The 26,284-nt window shown below is 38.9% G+C and overlaps 1 protein-coding gene across 1 annotated transcript; it reads left to right on the top strand.

Moving 5' to 3' along the window:
* Positions 1-1,494: 1,494 nt before the first annotated feature.
* LOC134534376 (uncharacterized) lies at positions 1,495-19,233 on the top strand. Its single transcript, XM_063372838.1, has 3 exons — positions 1,495-1,659; positions 5,297-5,386; positions 9,700-19,233. The coding sequence occupies exon 3, from the start codon at positions 13,765-13,767 to the stop codon at positions 16,207-16,209; it is 2,445 nt and encodes an 814-aa protein (XP_063228908.1). The 5' UTR covers positions 1,495-1,659; positions 5,297-5,386; positions 9,700-13,764; the 3' UTR covers positions 16,210-19,233.
* The last annotated feature ends 7,051 nt before the right edge of the window (positions 19,234-26,284 follow it).

The raw sequence follows: 26,284 nt of genomic DNA, 5'->3' as shown, positions 1-26,284 counted from the left end.
ATTAATTTGGTTGTTTTAATTAACAAAATAATAAAGTGTTTAGTTAGGCGCATTGCCACACCCGGCCGGGCGCTGTCGTCGTCGCGGCGTTCGTTGCGGTGCACTTTCTTACACTTTGTGAAGATCACGCTCGGGCGTGTTCGCCGCACTTCGGAGCCAGTGTTGTTGTGGCATAACGACCTTTGCGGACCAGAGGGAGCACCGGCGGTTGGCGTCAACGTTACAGATACTTTCTAATTGGAAATTACTCGGTTAGATTGCACATTACAAGTTACACATTATAGACGATGAAAGTTAGAAGGCGAAAGTTAGCGAGTTAAGACCTCGACACACGTTGCTAAGAGTATTCGACGATAACAATTAATTGGCTTTTAGGCCGAAAAACTGTGTACCTCAATTACGCTGTCCTTAAACTGGACATGGAATTACGTAAAATATGTAAAACTCCCCGTTGGGATAAATTTAATTAGTTACGAGTCGCACGAAATATCGTGCGACTGGGTGGGGTCGACGCCGAGCTGGAAGAAGGATTTAAAACTTACACTATTGCTGATATGTGGATGTAGCGCGAAAGTTGATGGCTCGACGTTCGCAGAGCGTCCTACCCCTGCGAGCTCCCGATGGTTACTCAGTTCGAGACCGCCCTGCGGCTTCGCGCCTAAACGCGTGAAGCGCGGGAAAACAGATCCGGCCAGTTTTGGGCTTAAAAGACATGTTACACAATATATGATTATTAAATAATTAGACATGATTTCCCTTAAATTAATTATGTTTTAAATTGTTATTAAATTGGTTGTTTTTGATTTGAATATAATAATTACGTATTTAATTCGGCGCATTGCCACACCCGGACGGGCGCTGTCGTCGCTTTGGTGTTCGTCGCGGCGCACTTTTATACACTCAGCGGACATCACGCTCGGGCGTGTTTGATGCACTTAAGAGTAAGTGTTGTTGTGACATAACGGCCTGTGCGAACCAGAGGGAGCACCGGCGGTCGGCGTCAGTCTTAAGTCTTAATTCTTAATTTTCAATTGTAAACCCACTTTTATTCTGAGTGACTGTTTCTATCAAATTTACATAGATGACTTTTAGAAACTTAAATCATGCAATTTCGAAATAAAATTGGCTGTGTTTGTAACACTTTTGGCAGCGTCTAGGCTCTTCATTACTAGTATTTACTATTTATTGTTCCGAGTGTGTGCAGTGAAACAAGCCCTAGAGTATTGAGCAGTTTATAAATTATAGTTAAATAAAAATAATTAAACCTTTATATTTGTAATTAGAATTCATTGGTTTAAAGTTTATTTTATATTATTTCTGGCTTTATACTTTTTTTGTGTCGTAATGAAGTTAAATTAAATTAAGTAGACAATAATTTTTTTTTAAATTTAAATGTTTGAAACTAATACGGCCTGTATTGAAATTTCTGTAAACTTAAACCGGCGAACGCAAGCTAGAAATTTCTTTGTGTTGTGTGTCTGAATTCTATATCTCTCGGTGTTGTTTCCGGTTTATTTTTTTCTTCATTGAAGTTCTTCTTTGCTGGAGTAGGATATGTAGTGTGTGGTGCGAATTTTTAATTCATCGTGTATTGTTGCATCTTTAAACTAATACCTTGAAACGAAAGACCATTAGTTCCTTATCGTCATGAGAGCAAAGGTTTGTTGTGAATTACATTCTTTAAAATAAGTTTGTTGGTATTTTATGCGTTAAAAGTGTAGCATGGTGAGAGATTGGTGTTTGGTTATTTGCACGCTTCTATTTGTGTGGGTTTATTTAAATATGTAGTTTATTTTGCGTTATTTAACTTGTTTATATTGCAGGTGTTTCAGCATAGTATTTTTTTTTACATTTGTAATTATTTGACTTCTGTATCTTGTAGAATTGAGGTGTTAAGTAGTGTGTTCATAAATGAGTTTTTATATTGTAACTTGCAGTGCGTGAAGCGACTTCTAAATCAGTCAATACCTTTAAGCTTTCATAACTCGTGTCATTGTCAATACGCGACATTGATTGTAAGGGCCATATCAATGCAAGATGTTTGAAGCACATAAACGCATGACGGTGCCTACGTTACCGTATAAACTACCAGAATCAACCATGCTTCGTACCAAGCCGAATGTTGCACCCTGGTACTTTTTGTTTTTTAACCCCAGTGGCAGGAGCTTACTCGAGAATGGACACACACCTACTTTAAACCTTATGTGCAAGAGCATGTCCAAGATTACTTTTTTTTTTATAGATAATTTGGTTTTAAGCGGTAATTATTGGACGTCGCTGCTTTTTAGAATATAAAGAAAAGCAATATGATAATATCATTTTCACACACTACACACATCCCTAAATTTACACTGAAGGGATGGTGTCTTAATTTGTACTAGTTTGTGAAAAATAATAGTTTATATCTTACATTACTTTACCAGCATCAGACGTCGTGGCTTCAGGGAACGAAAAGTAAATTAAACCGGGAAATATGTTTTTGAAGTACTAGAGACATCCCTTTATGTACCCTGGAAACATGGTTTCTTAATTCCTATTGGTTTCTGAGAAATTTCTGTTCATAGTTACTTGAGTCCCTACTATGCATCCAAATCGAAGCAACCCTTGACAGGAATTATTTTAGCAGTATGGAGGCACGAAGCGCCATCTTGCGATAGCACATAACTTGTCGTGTAAAAGGATTTATTATGTTTGATACACGGAATGACAAATCATTTTATACATTAGATTAAGTGGTATCGCGCATTACATGTCAGCGCTTCGCGCCTCCATATAGCTAAGAAAAATCCCTGCCAAGGGTTGGCGCTTGGATTTCCATGCATAGTAAGCATTTTTTTTGTATTAATTTTACATTGTGTTAAGTCATCCATATCTAAAATATACTTTTTTTATGTATGGAAAACCACAGGATCGGAAACAAAACATGGTGGCGGCAGCGGCCACTTCACTGCAAAGGCTATCAAATGTGAACTAAAAATTGTAATTTTTGAAGAACCAGTAGGACTTAAGAAGTGCTGTTTACAGGGTAAATAAAGGAACATCTTTAGTGTTTGAAAAACATATTTTCCGAATTATTTTATTTACGGAAAAGCAGCAACGTGAGAAAATTACCATTTACAGTAGTACTCTGTCCAAAACCCACCTTTTTTTCTTGCTTGTCCGTAAGCATGCAGCTTTAATAATATGACTGACCTTTGTCATACAATACGCTGCTGTGTACAGAATGTTTTAAAGGTATTTATAATGTAGCTGACATAACCTAATCAACCTTCCACTACTATTTCATTACTTGAACAAGTGCTAACCTAACATTAAATAACACATTTCACCTAATCCTTGGATTAACACCTTCATTTAACACATGGTTAGTTTTTTCCATGTACCCATTTGTACATATCTGACTTACCTTTCACTTTTTTCTTTTTAATCTAATTCCAACATAGTTCAACAATTTACCCATATTCGTTGCAGACTTTATATTTTCCATAACCTTTAGTTTGTCAAACAAGAAACGTTACAAATCACACTCTGTGACTTCCATTGCTAGCAAAACATGAAATCCTTCTCGATTTTAATCTCGCTGGCCTATTCCTATGACATTTTCGGTACTTTTTTATGTGTAATAAGCTTCTGCACTTTCTGAGAATGAAGATGTAGAATTGGCACAGTACAAGTAGTACCGAAACAGATATATAGTTAACATGGTGCCAATTATAATACTGAAATAATTACATGAATTCACCTATAAACTTTTGCAAATTATTATGTTACAGAACATTAAAAAATTATTCTTCTAGTTGGTTTTTTTTACTGCAGAAGCCCCTCAACTATAAAATTACCGGGTTGCAGCCATTACCAGGGTATGAGAACTGTGCACCCAAAAAATATTTATTTAGCTCTTTGTTTTATTTCTGTTTTCTTTCAAAGGCACATTCAGATGTTTTCATCAAATTTGCCTGTATTAACCATTTCATGTTAACCTGTGCAGTAAATTATATGCTGGTATGCTTTAGATTACCAAATGTAATTTGCACCATGTAACAGTGTAGTGAATTTTGAAATGTGTTATGTGATAATGCTTGTATTTTTATGGGTAATTTGCTTTGTATAGTCATAATTGATAATGAAAAGTTTTCCCCTTGTGCATAGTTGTTAAAGTAGAGTATCTTCTATTACCCTATTTCAAAAACAGATGATCATGTGTGATCATAACCTCGTCAAGACAATGTTTGTACAAGATGGTAAAATCACTTGGTACAAAAGACATTGCATTGCTAAAAAAAATATTAGTTGTATCAAATAGCATCTTTACATAATAATACTGATTCAGAATCACATGGATGACAAAGTTAAAAAAAAATGGCTGAATTTATAATTAAAATTAAACACCTGGCTCAGGTGTACATCAATTGTAAAAAAAAATGTATTACATCAAGTAAGTCGTTGCCATTCAGTGATGGTTTTTACTACACGTGGCAGTAAATAACTGGATAAAAGCACTGTTGTGAATAAATCTGTCAGCTTTGTTTGCCTGATTAATTTTTGTTTTCACATAAAGTTTTCTTGAAGTCTGTTCATTTGCATAACTTTGTTAATTAATGAAATAGTTTTTGTTCCATAAAATAAAAATTAGTTCTTCACTGCACTAAACAACTTTGACAATAGCTAAACATGTAGCATCCTTCCCTGTTTGGTATAGTCTCGTGAATCAAATTGAGAAATGAGTTTAAAAGAAATTCTTTAAAATGTAGACAATTGATTTTCCAACTCCATATTATTGTTAAGCTTCGATACAGTTAGGTTGCTGTCCAGTTTCTTAAGCAACATTTTGTTGGACCGTTAATACATTGTTAGCTCATCACTTTCTTCACCTGCAAATAACTTTTCCTTTTATGTTTCTTAATTGTAAACTATATTGAACTTCATACACACACGAGGGATTTTTTGAACAAATGCACATTTGCTTTCATTATTACGATGCTCAAATGAATACTAACACTGGAAATTTTATAATAGTGCTACTGGTTAATAGAATCAGTTTTCAGAACTTGCAGGCTCTTGACCATCGACACAAAGCAATGCGTCACAAGTGGTGGTATGGTGATAAATTTTACAGTTGTCGGAATGGTTTCTTATTTAATAATATTTATAGTTTTAAGTTGTTCCTATGATATGTCCGTTGTAGAATGTTCTGGTGTTCGTACGTCCGGATAAACGATGCTCTGCGGTAATTCTGTTTGGGAGTGACGGCTCGGGGTGTTGGCAGGGAGACTGTGATGTTGCTGTTGTGTTGCAGTGGAGGAAGAAGCGCATGCGCAGGCTGAAGCGCAAGAGGAGGAAGATGAGGGCGAGGTCCAAGTGAGCGTGCCGCCCTGCACACATGCCTGTGAGTTGAGGTTCCACCAGCTTCTGTTAGAATCAAATTGAAATGGCTAAAACATTTTACAGATTAACTTTTAGGTCTTAAGTAGTACCACTCTGGCAACAATGCATTTAGTTTTAGAATACAAGATTTTCCACTACAGACCTGCCGCCAGTGTCCTGTATTTTTAACTTCAAAGTGAACAATTGGGTTAAATGTTGAAAGTGCAGGCTTAATAAAAGTAAGGGGGATAAATTAATTAAATACAGCATTTTTTGCTAAAGGGTATTAAAAGTGTTACAGGTTTTTAATTATTACTTGGAAGATTTTAGGCTTCTGGAAATGAAGGCAAAATACAGTATAACCCCGACCTAACGAACACCGTTATAACGACAAACTCTTTATTACGAACACGCAATATGGTCCCGCCAAAACTGTATTATTTTTTACGTATATTAACCTCTAATTAACGAGCATTTTTTCTTCGCCACATGACGTAACTCCGTTATTACGAATTACTTTTACCATAGGATGAGAACTAAAATAACTTTAAACACGATATAGTGTTTGCAAGCTACATATTTCCTTGTATTATGCTTTTGCGTAATATATATACATTCGACTTCACAACGTAAATATTGGCTTAGCTTCATAGATAACCATAGTACAGGCTACATACCACATCTATTGAAAAAAGTAAACATCTATGAAAACCTATTCCATAGCTGCGACAATACATTTTAGAAAAACCTCGACAGTAACTATCGATTATAGCCACAGTTGCAGTCTCATCTCTGGTTTGCCAGGTGACGATTACTGCATTTAAGTATGACATCTCTGACTGTTATGAGTTTTTTTTACCGCCCGCTAGTTACATTCGTGTGATGTTTGTGTGCGCGATACACTGCAACGAAATTAACGAAGTGAAATATTAATTTGTTTTGATCGATGGAGGGTAAAAGAAAACGCAATGCAATTTCGCTAGCCACAAAAATGGAAATTCTGCATGCTGTGGATAGTGGTGAAAAAAAATCTGACGTCGCTAAGAAGTATCGAATACCATCATCAACTCTCTCGACTATACTTTCGAACAGAAGTAAAATAGACAGTGCAGTTCTTCTTGGGACAGATAAAAAGAAATATCGACCTTGCCAAGATGAAGCGTTAGATACGAAAATGTTCAATTTTTTGATGGAGTCACGATCTGCAAACATACCTATTTCAGGGCCGATTCTGCAGGAGAAGGCACGGTATGAAGCACTGAGAATGGGGATAGAAGGCTTTCAGGCATCTAATGGATGGTTGCACCGATTTAAAAGTTGATGGAGCCTGACAACTTTAAAGGTTTCTGGCGAAGAAGGCTCTGTTGACCCTGCAGTAGAAGAAGCATGGACTTCAAAACTCAATGGAATTACAGCCGGTTATGCACCAAACAACATCTTTAATGCAGATGAGGCTGGTGTGTTCTTTAACCTCCTTCCAGATAAAACCTTGGCACTGAAAGGGGAAACATGTCACGGGGGAAAGAAAAGCAAGGACAGGTTTACAGTTCTTTTGTGTTCAAATTCAGATGGAACAGAAAAGTTGGCACCACTTGTCATTGGTAAATTTGCAAGACCCCGCTGCTTTAAAAATGTGAAGAACCTGCCATGTCCTTACAAATTCAACAAGAAATCATGGATGACCTCATCTATATTGTGTGAGTGGCTTGGAAGCGTAGATGCACGAATGGGTTGTAAGAACAGGAAAATATTAATGTTTCTTGACAACTGCTCTGCACACAGAGTGGAAGGAATACAACTGAGAAATGTAAAAGTGGTTTACTTCCCACCAAACACCACTAGCAAGCTCCAGCCAATGGATCAAGGTGTGATATCGCAGGTAAAGAGGATTTTCCGTCGCCAACTTGTGCAGTACCTCATCAGAAAAATGGAATGTCAAGCTACAGAAAACATGAAGTGGAACATACTACAGGCAATGCAACGCATATGTATGGCATGGAGCAGCATTGAAGCAACTTCCATTGCCAAATGCTTCCAGAGAGCAGGCTTTCAAGTTAGCCCTAACGAAATAGATGATGAAACACTTGAACATGTTGATGAGGATGAGTGGAAGCATGTTACCAACAATGCAGCAGGTGCTACATTTGAAGATTTTGTTGAGGTTGACAGTGCAGTCATCACAAGCTCATCTTCCACAGATGAAACTCAACCAACATGCAAGGATAATGAACAAGATGAAGAAGGTGAAGAGATTGAAGCTGAAGTGACCAGACCATCAAGAAAAGATGTGTATTCTGCTCTTGACGTACTCGAAAGATTCCTTTTGACGTCAGATTGTTCGAACAATCAGTCAAGCTTGAAATCACTACGCCAGGTAGAGTGTGCAGTTGTACAAGAAATGAAAATCAGCAGCTGTAAGCAAACTTTAATTCGGGACTACTTTTCAGAAAAGTAGATGTATATTTTCTGCATTGTACAGTAACCTGTACAGAATTACATATTTATGGGTCAGTGCCGATTGTCCTTATTAATCAAATCAATTAATTTTCTGTTTTTATTGTGAAATGTTGATATTATTTGCTAGGGCCTAATTGTAAGTTATTCTCTTGCAATTGTGCCATGTTATTATTTTTATGATTGATGTGTACAGTATGTAGGCTATTGTGTTTGTCTGGGATCGTTTACTGTATTTCAAAATTCCTATTATCGATACCTTATTAAATTTGTCAAAAAACAAACTTTTTCGAGATTTTGGATAAAAAAAATGACCCCTTTATAAAGAACTCCTTTATAACAAACATGCCAAAATTTAATCCCTTCAATTTTGTTATAAAGAGGTTTTACTGTAGTAACTTAAAGTGAAAGGTTAGTTGAGTTAGTTTAACTTCATTCAATATACAATCATTATAATTTTAACGAAAGTGGCATGTTAATGTAGCTTACTTAACTTAACATTTTAATTATTATTTGACTTATTTACCAAAGCTATGACTACAGCGTTCACCGGTTAAAACCAATTGTATTATTTTAAGTTGCCTTCAGCAAACAATTTGGTAATGTTATTTTTCAACACTCCGTCACATTCCTATCAATGTGGGGGGGGGGGGGGGGGGGGGGGGTGTTTGAACGTTTTGTTTTGTTGCTCTCATCATCTCCATCATAACACTAAATAAAGTTGTGTAACTATTTAAAACAAAATGGTATCTTGAAATTGAATCTGTAAACAATTAACAAACAATAGTTCCGCCATAGCACTTTTAATCTTTCAATATTCCAAAAAAAAAACATTAACCTCATGTCCATAGATATTGCTGTAATTCAGTACTTGCATAAAACTGTGTCTTTAGATAAATGTTTTTGGTCTATTTGTTAACAGCTTGGAAATATTAGGCACCATACTTCATGGGAGTTGTTTCCTGTTGGACATGCCCATGTTTGATAGTGGAGGAAAAGTAAATATTTACATAAGCATTATTAAATGGGAAAACATTGCCCTACCATTGTAAATATCCATGAATGTGCCTGTTTATCTGCCAATCTGTTTGCCCTTCAAATATCTGTAAAAACGGCAGGACTGTTTTACTGCAAACTATAACAAGCCACTTTATGTAATGGTAGTATGCACGACTTATTTCCATCAGTTTTCTTCTGATAATTATTACTATGTGTATGCACAAGCATGTTCTTAAAACAAATGTTTGCATATGTATGATGGGGACCCATGTATTTTAGGATTTTTATATATTTTATTTTGTGAAATGTGCACTTTTGGTTTTGTTGCTGGTCCATTAATCACGTGATGATTTTTTAGCAAATTTTTAACCCCCCCTCCCCCCTAGTGATTTGTGGTAAGGTTTTAGACTACCCCACCCCAAGAAATCACGTGTATTTTTTTGGTACAAAATATTTTTAAAAACTTCAGAAATTTATCTTTAAATATAGGTATAATCTAATTTCATTCTGGAAAATTAAGCACAGCATGTTTATTCGGTGCCAAAATCAGTCTTACTGGCGACTGGCAAGCCGAGCCGGGTGGTTCATGTTGCGGCGGGCGGGGGATATTGTTGCCTGGCTATGGCGAGTCAAGGTCACGCGTCGCTTTTCGGTTTAGTAGAAATCGAGCGAAAAAATAAATACACGTGATATCTCTTTACACCCCTCCCCCCTTGTGTGATATTTCGTGATCCCCCCCCCCCCCCCTTGAGTGTCACGTGATTAATGGATGATCCCAAAACTATGCTTACCAATGCATCATACCTGTTGGATTATGTAAAAAATATCCTTTGTACACTTTACCTAACAAATGTTTGATGTTTTGGATTTTTTTTTTTTCAGGTTTGAAGCTTTTTGTGAGTCAACAAACACTTTGAAGATTTTTTTTGGGCTGAAAATTTTGTATCATAATAAAATTGGATGTTGATTTTCAATAAAGTTTCATCAGGACTGTTGGGTTTTTTAATTTTTGGAAATTGTTTTACAGCTGTCTTTGAGAGTTATTTATGGCATATGCTGCTACACAGCGGCCCTCCCATGGTCAGGTTACAGTGTGAAACTTCATTTGTTCGTTGTTACCTATGGAAATTGGTTTGACACTGCTTAAACTTTGTCATGTTGTTTGCCAGTTTCCTAAGAAAAATATGTTTTGGGGGGGGGGGGGGTGTTACCTGATAAAATCACACTTGGTTTGTGATTGTGGGATAATTATTCTTTTGGTCACAAGTCAACTTGGGGAAGTATCCAAGGTTTGGTCTCAATTGAACTCTCCTTTTCAGAATTTTTTCTCTAGCTTCTGCTCAAATGTATACAACATAAAAGGGAGGGGGGAGGGACTGAATTGTGAGATCTCATTAATGCTCGATCTCCACACAATTGGCTATTTCATTTTTCTTATCATTAGTGTAAATTAATTCCTATAGGTTTCTGTTGTAAGGTAACATTTTCCTAGGTAGTTGTGTACTAATTGTATTTATCAAGTTCTAAAAAGTTGCACATGTTAATATTATTAAGAATATTTGCACAATATAAATCTTATTGGTTGAAATATCTGTTGAAAATTTGGTGAAACATAAGCTGCAAAAGGGTTATTTTTTTTTTAATTTTCAGGGGGGAAACCCTTACATTACAGTAATGACAAGAAAATCAATGTAATAAAACATTGTGCAAAACAAGGTCTTATGTGTGTTAAGTACTGCACATGCACCGTTCAGATGGATTGAAAATTGTAGGAAATTTAATCCTTTTTAAAACCATAGTGGAAAGTTTCAGATATTTTGAAAAAGCTTTACAAAATGAATTTTTGTGGTTTTTTCATGTTGGCATAAATACATAAAAATTAAATCTACCCACCTGCAACGAAAGCTTTAAGGTTATAATGAGGGTAAAATGCACTGGAAATGGTATGAAGTGCATGTGGACCATGAATAGAGGCCCTACTCTTAGCCTGGTCAAGTTGGACATGCAAGGTTACAAAAGTTCGCATAGAGCTGAAAATTTGTCCCAATATCCGGAACACCATTATAAATTAAATGACATGTGTTGGTGACTAGAAATAGGTTGAGATTGAACGATAATTTGAGGTTGGAAAATATTTGTTTCCATAATTGACAATGTCTGTTTCTTAAATATTGGTTAATGAAAGTTATATTTACAATTTTTCATTATTTAAAATTTTACCTGCTGTACATGAAAAATATGGAAATTATCGCTGTGTGAAATTTGATATTTATTTCATTCCTGCCAACTTTTACGTATTGTCAGTAAGATTTATGGATAGAGGCGTTTTGCAGAGCCTAGATTTTTTTTTATGGATTTCAAAACGTTTTTAATAAATTTAGAAATTTGCTGAACTGGTAATTGAGTTTGTGACAAGGTCTGTATGAGAGACAACAAGCATGGACATGGATGCTAAAGAAGCATCTTTGTTCTTGACATTGCCGACCTCATTCTGACGAATCAAAAATTAGCTTATCTGTTTGGAAAACATAAGCCACTCAGCTCTAGTTTCCAAACATGGTGGAATGTAGCAAGCGGTAAATAATTGCGTAGAAATATTTCTAAAAGTTTTAATTGTTCTGTTCTTTTATATTTCCTATATACCTTACACCATTACGAAAATGGGCGAGTAATTAAATATATTTCACTAGTTTTGCGATGTTTTATATATTTATTTTCTTCCATCTGACCATACAGACACTTGCACAAATGGATAGGATACGTCAAGAAATACAAGAACAATAACTAGGAAGTTGCACAACAATTTTAATGTGCTCGAAAGCAAAGAGAAACATGTGTTCTATGGCCTAGTAAGGAAATATTTCATTACTGCATGTGATTACATGATTAAGTTTCCTTTTAAGATTGAAGTTTTAAAACAAGTGGCACGATCGAAGGGAATTAAATATGCATAATTTTCCTGTTTCTTTGTGAAATTGTACCCCATTATCTTGCCTGTGAAAAAAAAGAAAATATTGTTTTGGCAATAGATGAACTCCATTAACAATTTACAAATGTGCAGAATGATGAGATTTCGGCTGTTGTGGATACAGATGTGTCAATTGATGTGAAATAGGGCAGAATTATTACATACAAGGAGTTAAAGGGGTTTGTAAATATGACAATATCAAGGGTAATGCTTTCCATTTTAATTGTAACACCCAGTAATGCTGAATATGAACATATCTTTAGCTTGGTAATAAAAACAATTTAGGTCATCTATGTCAAGAGCACTACTCCAGTCAATCTCTGTTCTCAAATGTAAGTGGTCTGGACCATGTTATCAACAAAACTTAAGCAGTGTTTTCCTGCAAGCAGCAAAGGAGGCCACTTCATTTCAAATGAAGCAGAACACTGCAATTTTTTTTCCCACAAAGAATTCATGAATCATTCATTCATCAGTCCAATATCTTCGGTTTATTGTTCTCAGTGTAGTTTTTTGTGTAGTCAACATTGTGCTATTCTTTTTAAAATATTATTACAGCAGCACTATAAAATATATTTTTTTAGAGTAGTTTTACATAAGGTTGTGGGAAAGTCAAAAAATTGGTATTGGTTACGCCAAATTTTATAAATTCTAAACTTTTACTGATGGGAGTTTCAAAAAGTTGCCAGGTATGTTATTTGTTTTGTGATAAGTGTATATATACTATTACATAGTTTTAGTATAACGTAATTTGTTTTTCACACTAAATATTGCAAAAATGTGTCATGTTTTGATGGGATCAGTACTAGAATTGCAGGCTAACACAGACTGCACATTTATTCGTAAAAAAAATCTATTGCAGGATCAAAATTAGTCCAGTTATATGTCAATTTCACTCAATTACGATTGATCGGTGAAAATAAAGGTTATCACTTGCTATCTTGCCAGCCTAGCCAAAATTCCTGCCATGCAGAAAGTTTTGTTGAAAACATACAACTATATAAACCACTTAAGTATAAGTAATGAGAGAAAAGTTACTGAATTTTGATAAATATGTAGATTGTTTCCAAGAAGCCTCTATTCCAAACAATTATAAAAATTATCCCTGAAAGTTAAGAAATTGACTTGGATGTGTAAATAGTGCTTGCCCTGGATTTGTGTTGACTGATCCAAGTGCTGGACGCTTCAAATTCGAATATGGCGCCATTTTGCTGCCATTAGCTCAAGCGATCCTGGTGGCCACCGGGAGAAACTCAGTGGTTCATCTGGTACCGGCGTCATCGGACGTCCGGCTATCGTTTTTGACTTTCACAACAGTTTCAGAACGAAACATTTGGTCCTCCGGGCCGGATCAATCCGCTAACCGCGATTACTGAACTATCGGGCTCAGTTCTAGTTACGTGGAGAGATTCGGAGTGTTTGCGTTGTTCGTTGTACCGAGTCTCCTTTGTCCGTCGTTGCGCTGCCATAAAAACGTGAACGGGTTATCTTAATGTGCTATTAGCTTCCTTGTAAGGGAAGATAACAACTGAGTGCGTAAGGGAAGATAAGAACTGAGTGCGTAAGGGAAGATAAGAGCTGCCTTTATCTCACTGACGGTGCTGGTGCTGACGAAGTCCTTTGTGTCGTGCCGCACTATTAGTTCTTATCATCTTTCCACGGTAACCAGATACTGATAATGACCGGTCTGCTATAAGATTGCGTGTTTTCTAAGACTGGCGGTGAAATATGACTTTGAATTATTAAGTAGACCGTTAACATAGATTGCCAAGTCTTTGATCGGCATTACTACACATATCGATACAAAATCGATTTACAGGACATGGAAAATCGATTATTTAAACACCACTCGGTTCAGAATCGATTTTATGAACAACTCTGTTCAGAAATCGATTTTTAGCTGGAAAAATCGATTACATTTAACTTTTATATCTTGTGCTCCTATTTTTGACTGAGTGTATTTCAGTAGAATAAACACAACCATGACTGACAGTGTTTCAGCTCTGGAGCGTGCCGAAAACCGATTACAGCGTGCCGCGGATCTGGCCAAAAGGGTTACTACAGACACTTCCAAGCAGTCATTATTCTTTGCAACCTGTCGGGACTTATCTCAGCTTCGTAATGGGTTTGAAGATGACCATTTGGCTTATGAATTGGCATGCAAGGAGCAAGTTGATTTTGATGACACAAGGCATACAAGTAGGTTAAATCACTTTGACGATCTTTATTATGAAGTTAATGCAATCTGGGACACATTAGTGCAGGATTCTAAGAACCGGAACAAAGAAACACGTAATCAATGTGCAACTGGGTCGTCACCCCGTCTGCCAGCTATTGATTTACCCCACTTTCAGGGTAATCCAACAGATTGGCTCAGCTTCTCAAATCTGTTTGAGGCTCTCGTTGTAGACAACCGAAGTCTCACCAATGTAGAGAGACTATCTTACCTAAAGTCATCTTTGTCTGGTGACGCGTTGGCAGTAATTCAAGCATTACCCTTGACTGATTCGAACTATAGTATTGCTTGGGAACTACTGTCTAAGAGGTACAGTAACAAGCGCTTGATTGTTTCATTGCACATTGAAGCAATTATGCAAATACCATCTGTGTCATTAGAGGCCCCAGCATCAGTGAATAAGATGATGTCTCTTCTGGCAGAGCACATTGCAGCATTGCGAGTGCTGGATGTCAATGTTGAAAAATGTGACCCGCTGTTGCTGCATATCATTGAAGCTAAGCTGGATAAGGTTTTGCGTAACCAGTGGGAGCTGTTTATTAATGACAAGGGAGCAGAGTTACCCAAGCTTACAGAGTTTTTGTTATTTTTAGAGGGTTACCGCCGTGCAGCTGAGTCACAGTTAGTGACGTCTGGGAAAACCTTTAAGAGCAAGTCGTCTATTTATTCTAAGCCAGCTTCTAGATATGTGCAACATCAGTCATTCGCAGGAAACACTGTTTCCAAGTCAGTGAAGTGTTTCATATGCAGTGGACCTCACGAAATCTACCAGTGCCCCAAGTTCCTTGAGTCATCCCCAAAGGAAAGGTATCAGATGGTGAGGTCAGGAAACCTCTGTTTGAACTGCTTGCGAACCTCTCATCATGCAAGCGCATGCCTTTCGTCTTCTCATTGTCGGTCTTGTGACTCTCGACATCACACACTACTTCATTTTAGTGACATGCGACCACAGTCACCAGACCACGATAGTGTGAATGCGTTGTGTGCTTCATCTCCTGGACAATATTTGGCTGCATCCGAACTGCATAATCAAGACAGTCCATCTACGATTTTGCTGTCCACTGCACTCATAGAAATTCCAGTCAGCTCTGGCAGGACTCACACAGTTCGAGCACTCTTGGACTCTGCCAGCCAATCCAGCTTCATGACAGAAGGTTGTGTGAAGAGGCTAGGCTTAATACGTCGAAAGGCAGCTCTGCCAGTCTACGGTGTTTCCCAGGTACCAGTGCATGTCGCTAGGGGAGTAATTGACTGTTTAGTGAAACCAGTTGGTCAGGAGGGTCCGCGATTGTCACTCACTGCCTTCATTTTACCTAAGATCACCGGCACACTGCCTACAACACAACTGAACCCTCATGCATGGGATCATCTTTCCCATTTGCAACTAGCTGACCCTCACTATGCACAGCCTGGGCCTATTGACGTGCTAATTGGGGCAGATCTGTTTCCCTATGTGCTGAGCGGGCGCACACTAAGTCTCAGTACCCAGGTCCCTGTAGCGATTGACACTGTCTTTGGATGGGTAGTGATGGGGAGAGTACCCACATCTGCAGTGTCGCTCAATTGTGTATCACTTCATTCTATTACACCAACACTTGACGACACAGTTCGGCAGTTTTGGGAGGTGGAAGAGGTTATTGTACCCCCAAAGCCTTCCTCTGAGGACATTCGATGTGAACAGATCTTTCTCGAGACTTGCAGAAGAGATGAGAATGGTAGATATAGTGTGGCCTTACCTTTCAAGGAGCCTTCACCTAATTTTGAGGAATCACGTGTTCAAGCACTCAAGCGTTTTCACTACCTTGAACGCAAGATGAACAAAAACCCTCATTTTAAGGCATCCTATGTAGAATTTATGTCAGATTACGTTGACCAGGGTCATATGTCAATGGTTCAAGAACCCCAGTTGACTACACCGTCATTTTATATTCCTCATCACGGAGTTTTGAAACCAGACAGTAGTACAACAAAGTTACGTGTGGTCTTTGATGCATCGGCCAAGGACAGCAAAGGAACTTCTCTGAATGATCAATTACTTACGGGACCCAAACTGCAGAGAGACATAGCTGACGTTCTTCTCTCATTTCGAGATCATGCAGTTGCATTTACTGCTGACATACGACAGATGTACCGTCAGATTCTAGTTCAAGAGGAATTCCGCGACTCAACGAATTCTGTGGCGACCGTCTGATGATGATCCAGTTTGTGATTACAGGCTCAACACTGTGACCTATGGCGTGTCATCTGCACCCTACCTTGCTATCCGCACACTCCATCAACTGGCTGCAGATGAGAAAGATAGATTCCCTCGGGCATCATCAGTCCTCCTAAAGGACACGTATGTTGATGATGTTGTAACTGGAGCACCCACTGCACGTGAGGCTATCTCATTGCAAAGAGAGTTAATTGACCTCCTCAAGGCTGGCGGTTTTCAGTTGCGAAAATTTGCCAGTAATGATTTATCTCTGCTCTCTTGGCTTTCCGAAGACTTGGTGCAGGGCAGCAAGGCTCTCCCCTTGGACAACACTTGTGGACTTTCCACCATCAAAATATTGGGTCTGCAGTGGCAATCTGAAGTGGATGCATTCGCTTACAATGTTCAACCTACTTCCTCGACAGCTACGAAGCGGAGCATACTGTCCGACTTGGCGCGAATATTTGACCCTCTAGGTTGGCTGTCACCTGTGGTCCTGCTTGCAAAATGCCTCATTCAGCACTTGTGGATTCGATGCATAGATTGGGATGACCCTCCTCCTGCCGACATCCTTGCAACGTGGCAGCGGTTCCAGCGAGAGCTTCCTATTCTGGCTAGCATCACTATTTCAAGATTTGTCCCAGTGACCCAAAGAGAACTCTTACTAGAGATCCATGGATTCTCTGATAGTTCGGAGCAAGGTTATGCGGCAGTTGTTTATCTCAGAGCCACTTCACCTGATGGCTCAGTATCTGTATACCTTCTGGTTGGAAGGTCAAAGGTAGCCCCAATTAAAAGAGTGTCATTGCCTCGCCTGGAACTCTGTGGTGCTTTGCTGCTTGCTCGCACAATGCATAGAATCTTGCAAAATTATGGACCTCATGTGAACCTAGACCAAATATTTGCCTGGACAGACTCTACAGTTGTCCTCCACTGGATCCGTGGATCACCCCATAAATGGAAAACTTTTGTTGCAAATCGTGTCGGCCAAATCCATGACCTTGTCCCAGCAAAGCACTGGAATCATGTGTTGTCAGACAGCAACCCGGCTGATTGTGCCTCTAGGGGCTTGTTTCCAAGTGAGATAGCTGACCACTCGCTGTGGTGGACCGGTCCATCATGGCTGTATAAGCCACCAGAGGAATGGCCACAACTCACCAGCTTGATGGACAGCATGGACGAAACAGTGATGGAACAACGGATCTTTACCTTGCATAGTGTCAACCCGCTGGCAGACACTACGCTGCTGGAAAGGTTCTCATCTTTAAGCAAGGTCAAACGCATTACTGCCTATTGTCTCCGCTTTGTGCAACGTTTGCGCTTCAAGAAACTTCCCCCCCCGTAGTCCACCAGATTCTAATGAGCTTAAAGATGCCATGATGGTATGGGTTCGTTTAGCCCAGGCTTCAGCATTCACATCTGATATCAAAGCTCTGCAAGCTAACCAACCATATCGGGGTCCACTCTTCAAGCTGTCTCCCTTCTTGGATCCTGCTGGCATCCTCAGGGTGGGCGGACGTTTGGAGCTATCAGACTTGGCTTACAACCAACGACATCCAATTCTACTGCCCAAACACCACAGATTGACAGACCTTGTAATTGACCACCTTCACATCCATCTGATGCACTGTGGTCCCACCATACTACAGTCTGCTGTGCAACGTGACTTCTGGATTGTAGGTGCTCGAGGCCTCATTCGTCAACGGCTGAAGAAGTGTACTTTATGCTTTCGAGTTCGCCCTGTGTCTCGAAACCCACCCATGGGTAATCTTCCAGTCGATCGTGTCACACAGGCCAAGCCATTTCTCAAGACAGGAGTCGACTATGCTGGACCCTTTAAAATCACCATGTCCCGACTGCGAAAGGCCCGCATCCAGGATGCCTACTTGTGCCTGTTTGTATGCTTTGCCACCAAGGCAATCCACTTGGAGCTGGCCTCTGATCTGACGACAGATGCTTTCATAGCTGCCTTTCGCCGTTTCTTGTCTCGTCGGGGGCGATGCTCTGACCTTCACAGCGATTGCGGGACTAACTTTGTCGGTGCCAGTCGCTTGTTGACTGGACTAAGAGCCTTCATGTCAAGCAAGGATACACATGACTTTTTGCTCAGTCGCTGGTTGAACACCAAGTTACCTGGCATTTCAATCCCCCATCAGCACCACATTTCGGAGGCCTGTGGGAGGCAGGTGTAAAGTCTGTGAAGTCTCTCCTCATAAAGAGTGTAGGTGCTCAGGTACTCACTTAGGAGGAATTATACACTCTCATGACACAAGTGGAGGCCATTCTCAACTCACGGCCTCTGTGTGCACTCTCAAATAATCCAAACGACATGGCTGCTCTGACACCCAGTCATTTTCTAGTCTTGGGGCCTCCTGCACTAGTGCCCGAACCAGATTTGTCCCACCTCAAGCTAAATCGTTTGTCTCGATGGCAACTCATCCAGCAGGCGCATCAGTCATTCTGGAAGCGCTGGCACCAGAAGTATCTACAACAGCTGCAGCAACGACCCAAGAGCCTAACTGACCAAGACATCATCAGTGTTGGCACCTTGGTTCTCATAAAAGATCCGAATCTACCACCCCTGTCCTGGAAGCTAGGCCGTATTGTGAAGACTTTTCCTGGCTCAGATGGTGTAGTGAGAGTGGCTGAGGTGAAGACCCAACAAGGCACCTTTCTACGGCCTGTGGTGAAGCTGTGCCCATTGCCCGCCCAATAAATGTTTAAAATATGCATTTTGGTGGGCGGTATGTTGGATGTGTAAATAGTGCTTGCCCTGGATTTGTGTTGACTGATCCAAGTGCGGGACGCTTCAAATTCGAATATGGCGCCATTTTGCTGCCATTAGCTCAAGCGATCCTGGTGGCCACCGGGAGAAACTCAGTGGTTCATCTGGTACCGGCGTCATCGGACGTCCGGCTATCGTTTTTGACTTTCACAACAGTTTCAGAACGAAACATTGACCATATGTCATATTCAATGACTTGTGGTTATAAAAATCTTAATGAACACTTTCATAAATGATTTAATGAAACACTGCATACAATTTATTTTCATCTCAAAAGTAAGTCAAGTGGAAAATATAAAGAAAAAATGTGTTGAAAATTTTTTAAATACTTAAAAAAATGAATATAAATGTTTTCTGTAGGGCATTTTCCAACAGGAAATAAAGTTTACAATTGCATTACACAATATTTTTACCTACTTGAAACATTTTTCTTTGTATAAGTCAAAAAATTTTTCTCTGGCATAACTCATTTTTAATTATTACACATATTTATACATGTAACTTCCTCATTTATCAGCTAGAGAGAAAAAAGATGAACATAATGAAAAATCATAAATTTTCGTAAGAAATTATCCTTCATTGTGATTGTTCTTTTACCAGTAACAACATGAAAAGCAATGTTACCACTCACAATAGAGACTTCGTCGACGTGACGATTCCAAGAGCTGTTCTAGCAGTTTTGAGAATAGACATTTAACTGTCTTATCGGACTGAAAATAGCGGAATTATTCTGACAGTGTCGAGAATTGGGCCCCAGAATTTCTGCTATGCCAACTAAAGCTGTATATAATAGGCAATAGCTTTTGTGAACATTGGTAGCAAACACGAGTCATATATTTGTGGTGGGGAAACTCCTAGGATAGATTTTAATAAAAAGGAATGTTCACAACTAGAAGTCCGTAATGTGGGATTACCTAGTCAGGTGTATGTGTTGCTGATGGTGCTCTGCAAGGCTGTGAACCGGTACGCAGTCTTCTGGTTGTGTGTAGGGCATAATGAGATTTGAGTGGTAACCATAACGTAAGGCCTAAAAGTTATTCTGAAAAATGTTTTACTCCTTTTCACTCTTCTGAAAATACAGTTTAAAAGTGAAATGTGGAACAACTACTCCCGGCCACAGTGTAGCCTTAGATTCTTAACAGAACCTGCTCACTCCTTGTTCAGGCTTTAAAACTTGTGCTTTTTCTGAAGCTCTAAATACCTATATTATTTAGTGCTTTGTGGTTAAATGCATGCTGTTGAATTGTTCTGTTCTTTTTAATTCCACCACTGCATGATAATTTTTATACAACTTTTATTGCATTTAAGTTAAATCAGTTTTTTCTATTAAATTTCAGAAATCTTAACCAATTTTTATTCGAGTTATTTACGCTTTAATAAGGCTCTACCTATTGTTACAAAATATTTTGTGCCTAAATTTAAACCAAATTTTGGTAGTTTTTGTTACAATTAATTTCAAAATGGTTTGAATAAATAAGTCTTAACTTTGAATGCTCATCAGTATGACGCCGACCGTCAATGCTCCTCTATGTCGCATAGACCGCTATGCCTCATCAACGTCTCCTAGAAGCGTGTGCACCGAACGCGCCCGTGCGCGCAGCTAAGTGTAGTGCGTGCGTCGAGGCGATCGCCGTGCAACGAGTGCTGCGCCGGCGGAAGGATCCGGCCGGGTGTGGCATATCCTTCCGCCGCACTACAACAAATTGTTATAATTATGTTTTTCCACAGGATTTTATTAAACATTATTTTTCATTAATTAATAATTCAGTCTTTGCAAAACCATGTTTCACTGTGCGATTTGTCCCGAACCTGGCCGGTTCAGTTTCCCGCGAAATTCACACGTTTCCGCGGGAGGATTGGCGGGGGAGGGGGGTCGCGCGCGGCGACACCGTGAGTGTCCTTCGAGAGCTCACCCAGGCCGGCAGCCTGCGCGCAACGCGGAACCTTCAACCTTTGCATTCACCGACATGTAGTTTTCAATAGTGTAATTTCTTTTCAACCTTTTTGTACAGTTCCGCGGTCGGCCTAAATTTACCATGAGGTACTTAACTTAATTCAATCAGTGCTCCAAGATGAGTGTTCTACGTCATACGTAAGTACTGTGGGGAGATTATGTGGATTTACGTCGGCGCTTCACGCCCAACCTAGCCTACCGGCTACATAGTTTTGGCCCGCACGGGGCAGCCAGCAGGCGACGCGTGCCATCGAACTTAATGACGATTCAGTCCCTGGGACACACCTAGACACCACGTAGAGTCGCCGGAGTCACGGGCCTACGTGCTGCTAGCCCAGTCAGGGTGTCCAGCAAACCAGGATAGAAAAATTCCCTGACTTTTCCAGGTTTTCCAGACAAAAATGAAAATTTTTCCAGAAAAATTCAGATTTTCAGATTAATATCTTTCAGAGATTTCTTAAATGAAAGTAACAAATCATTCGCAGTTGTGTGACCCAGAAATGCAGAGTTGTAATATCGTGTACCAACAGCTTCCTTTTCCTTGTCCCAGAATCTGATGTAAATATGAATTTGTTGCATTTGAGCAACTTTGTTTAAACTTTCATCAAAAGCAACAACAATATGATGACAGTCAAGAACATTATTTAACATTTCCTTTTGAAAGTAAGGAGCAAGGCCTGACACAATTGTGTATGCTAATTTGGTTTTCTGTAATTGCATTCCTGCAGCTATTTCACTATCTGGAAACATTATTTTGAATAAAGATACACTATTGGCAGCAGACCTAAGAGAAAAATGCTGCATAATGGCATTCAAACACCACAGAATTTTTGATTTTGTAACACTGTATTTCCTGAAATATTGTTCAACACCTCGAGAACTCACAGACCGGGATCTGCTAGGCAAATCACTATTATGAGCTTTGAGATGATTTGACGTTACCTGACGAATGAAATTGTTCATTAGAAGCTTGTCCATCGAATTTGATTGTGGTAACTTAAGACACAGCAGTAACCGATTTGAGAAAAATACCAACTGACTTGGAAGAATTCACTGCATTATTTGCACGTTGGTGTTTTTGGCCTTTCATGTGGCTTGAAAGAGCTTGTTTGCCCATATTACTGAGGGAAACGACAGTCTTGCATAATTTACAAAAAAAATTAAATTTATCGCCCGGCACTTCCACGCACCAACTAAATGCTGGTTCAAGTAACCATGTAGTATTCAACGTTTTCTTGAATTTAGACATTATTCACAGAAATTATAGAGGCCTAGTCACAGCTCCAGTAAAATCTAGCAGAAAGACCGCGAAAGATTCGCAATAAACAAAGCGTAAGTTTGTATGCACATCGCTACAGTGTAAAGAAATATGCTACATTTTATAACTTCCTAAGATCACAGCTCTTAAATTCGTAAGTATTTTGGCTATGATTAGAGTACAAAAATTTCCATAATAATATTTGTATCTTTCAAAGAAAATTATGTTTGGCAATCTGAGAGAACTGACGAAACGTGTAAACAAACGGAGGAAACTGCAGTAATGGCGCCGGTGGTCGGTTCGGCCAGCTTCGGTAACCTTCGGGTACACTCGAGAACTGCCAAAACTATGGTATGTTGTAACCCAAAATAAGTTACAGTAGCAATATATTAGGCAGACTAACTATGAACAGTAGCTTACAAGTTTACTAACTATGGTATTATCTGCCCCCTTCCTAATGTTGGGTGCGGTATTATCATCAAAATACGGTATGCATGTCATACATACGGTAGGTATTTATAGACTTCATGAAAGCAGCACGCTTGTATGTCGTAAGTCCAGATACGTAAAGGAAAACATTAGTTTAAATATGATTTAATTTGTCAAATACTAAAACTAAAGAGTGTAATCTGTAAAACTTTGAGAAAAACCTTCATGATAAGCAAGTGGTTAGTGGTTTTGGTCATTTCCAGAACTTTCACAATTTTCCCTGACTTTTCCCTGACCACCAAAATTCCCTGACTTTTTCAGGTTTCCCAGGTTTTCCAGGTCGCTGGACACCCTGCCAGTTTAATTAGAGTTAGGTCATAGTGTAGTGTATTGTGCGTCAGAAATCATGTGCCATATCAGAGTGTATTTTTTGTAACTATCGCATCACGTGTATAAGTCCGCCCCTCACGCGCATAACAATCGTGAGCCGCCACTGAGGAAGTGAGCTGCGCGTGTGACTAGTCGCGTCGGGCAAACAGTTACGGCCAGAACGGGCAGCACCATGTATTGGGCTGTGCTGTATTAAATTCACCAATTATCTTCAGAAGCTTTGTGTTATTATTCAGGCGTCCCGAGCGGCCATAACAGCTCGGGGGGCCCTACTGCGTTGACCCCTACCTCTAGCCACAAGGCCGAACCTTCCCTGAGATCACGAACTGAACAAAAATCACGTCTAAATAGTCAGAGGTAGCGGGGACGGCGTCAAGTACATACACACTATATCTACTGACAAAATTATAGTTAAAAGATGGTAAATAGCATTTATAAATTTTTTTGAGGATTTCACGGTGCTTTGCTGTTCCTGATACTTCCTTAATAAATTATTCAAAAGATTAGCAGTAATTTTAATGTAGCTAACAAGGCTTATGAAGAAAAGATGCTCCTTAAATTGTTATTCCCTAGTTTTGTAATTTTTAAACATTTACCTACAACTACAGGTAAGTAAAAAATATTCTTTTTTATCATAGGCATGTTCAGCACATGAGACATGAAAATGTTATTTAGATTATTGAATGAATTTTACTCACAAGGGCTTTAAGAGTTAACAAATGTGATTATCCATGGAAATGGTTAGTTATGCAGAATTTTGTCATCAATGACTGTGTTTACAGTAGTTAATTCATGACTTGTTTAAACAATTTTCCATAAAATCTAATTCTGGGTAGTATTTGGCATTTACATTAGAAGTAAAACATCACAAATGTAAGGTAGGAATGTGTGATGGAGTGGTCTTTTTCCGGTGATGCCGCCATGGTAAAGTGAGGGAATAAAGCAGGAATTTTAAATAAATGCTTTTAAATTTACTGGGATGGAATGAGATGATTAAGAATTATTACGTAAGGGGATGCCTTCAGCTTAAGTTTTAGTTTTAATGTGTGTTGGCAATTTCCTTTTTCTTGTCTTCGCTATTAATGTACATTTATTTGATAGCTCATTTTAATTTTGTTTTTCGTCACAATTTGGGCTCCAAGTATTTACAAAGTGTTATTGATAGTGATAAAAAAAATATGCCATGTTTATTATTGCTTGTGTGATATTTTACATGTCTCTGGAGGAGTTTCAGTGTGGGCCTGCCGTATTTACGAATTATAGAATTATATCCGTCTTCACAGGTATGTAGTGGTTGAACCCGGGTTTTTCTCATTTAAATTACATTTTGACGTGGCGTCTAATAAATCGATGAATGCCGGCTGCACGCACGAAAAAGTGTCCCATTACGCACATTGTCCCATTATGCTGTGTCCAGTTACGCTCATTGTACGCTCGAACCACATCTATCTCTCTTCCACTCGATTGGAACAACCATCGATTTGACTTTTTCGAGGCACATTAATCTTGAAACGCTCAAGTTATAGTTAAAATAATACCTTCGTTAAAGTAATAAACATTTTGTATTAATGAGTGCAAATAAAAGTAAATTTATCAATTAAATTGTAGATTTCATTTCACTCCTTCTTTGTATCCATACAAAATAGTGATAATTCAATAAAAATGATTCACTTTTATTCATAAAAGTATGCAATCATTTCATCAATGTTTTGTTATGACGTCACGTTAAACTGTCGTCCGTAAACCGACTTTACAGACAACCAATTTTTTTTTGTAAAATTTATGGTGTACTCTGCTAGTAAACAACATGGTAACATCTCACGGTAAACAACTCCCATTATGTGTGGCGCAAAAGATATCTTAGAAAATGTTAGCAACATGAGGCACGTTTCTGTCTGAAATTCTGAACAAACATTGTTGATATGAGAAATCTGCTAGCTTTGCAGCAAAATGATTGATGGAAAAAAACTTTGTTTGAATGAACAACATACAGGGTGTCTACCAGATCTAGTAAATGAAATTCCCTGATTTTTCCAGGTTTTCCAGTTCTAAAACTGGATTTTTCCAGATTTTATTTAACACAATTACGACATTCCACGAAACAAAAAACTGCATAACAATACATTGATGGGTTTCAAAGCATTTCAACTTACTTAAATTAGTAAAAATATTACCTTCTAGACGTGGCCAAAGTGACTCAATTGATGGGAAATAAAACATGCTGCTACAAATATTTCGCACACTTACTTTTGCAAAAAATATTAGTAAAAGGAAGCTACCGTCAATTTCGCAGTGACTCAACTTTTGCGTCTATAGCACTTGATTCAGAACAAGCCAAATCCAACACTCGAGCCTTCTTAAACTGCAATGCCTTGATCTCCTCTTCAACTCTTCTTTTTTCTGCCTTGTCTGTAGCTTCCTTTTCTTTTTGTTTTGTTTGCAGGGCTTCCTTACGCCTACAACTAGCATTTCTTACATACTATCAACATGTAGGCATGGTCGGGCAGAGAAATTTGACTTCGGGCGGGCTCGGGCGGGTAATTGTCCAAAATTTTCGGGCTCGGGCAATCTCGGTCGGGCATCAAAATCAGTTAATGAAATAAATTTTGAACATAAAATAGTCGTACTTAAGTTTGCATTGACAAACCTGAACTGTTTTTATTTATTTACTATACCGCACTGATATGAAAGTTTAACATTAAACTAAAAAATAGAGTGCATATTAATCTTGGAAATAAAGTGCTTATTAACTAAATTGTGTTTGGGTAGCTGCTTGAAGGTTCATTGTCACTGTTGATTGTTTGACCTACACTTCCACTGGTATCCATTTTGGTAAAATAATGACATGAATTAAATAGAAACAATTCACAACCACTTTCTGTAAATGCCACGCAACTACAATGTGTGTAATTAAAGTCAGCTTATAATCCTTCTCGCACACAGCAAGCAGATCCACCGGCCTTGAACACTACTTTGTGACTATTGAGCAGTGAGCATCCGCCGTGCGTGCGCGCGTGCGCGCGTGCGCGCGCGCGCGTGTGTGTGTGTGTGTGTGTGTGTGTGTGTGAGAGAGAGAGGCGGGCGACCAGCTGCATCGTTAGTCAGCCAGCGAGAGTAACGGTAAATGTTGACCTTGACCACTTCCGCTTGCTGCAGGGCTCGCTCTCTTATATCTGTCTCCCCCTCCCACAAACACACTTGCTGACCGGGCACCTTCTTTATCTTATCTCTCACACACACTCACTTCACTGGCTGG

Source organism: Bacillus rossius, chromosome 1 (assembly GCF_032445375.1).
Source record: "Bacillus rossius redtenbacheri isolate Brsri chromosome 1, Brsri_v3, whole genome shotgun sequence".
NCBI lineage: Eukaryota > Metazoa > Arthropoda > Insecta > Phasmatodea > Bacillidae > Bacillus > Bacillus rossius.
The sequence above is the reverse complement of the archived record's forward strand: the minus strand, read 5'-3'. Positions and strand labels throughout refer to the sequence as shown.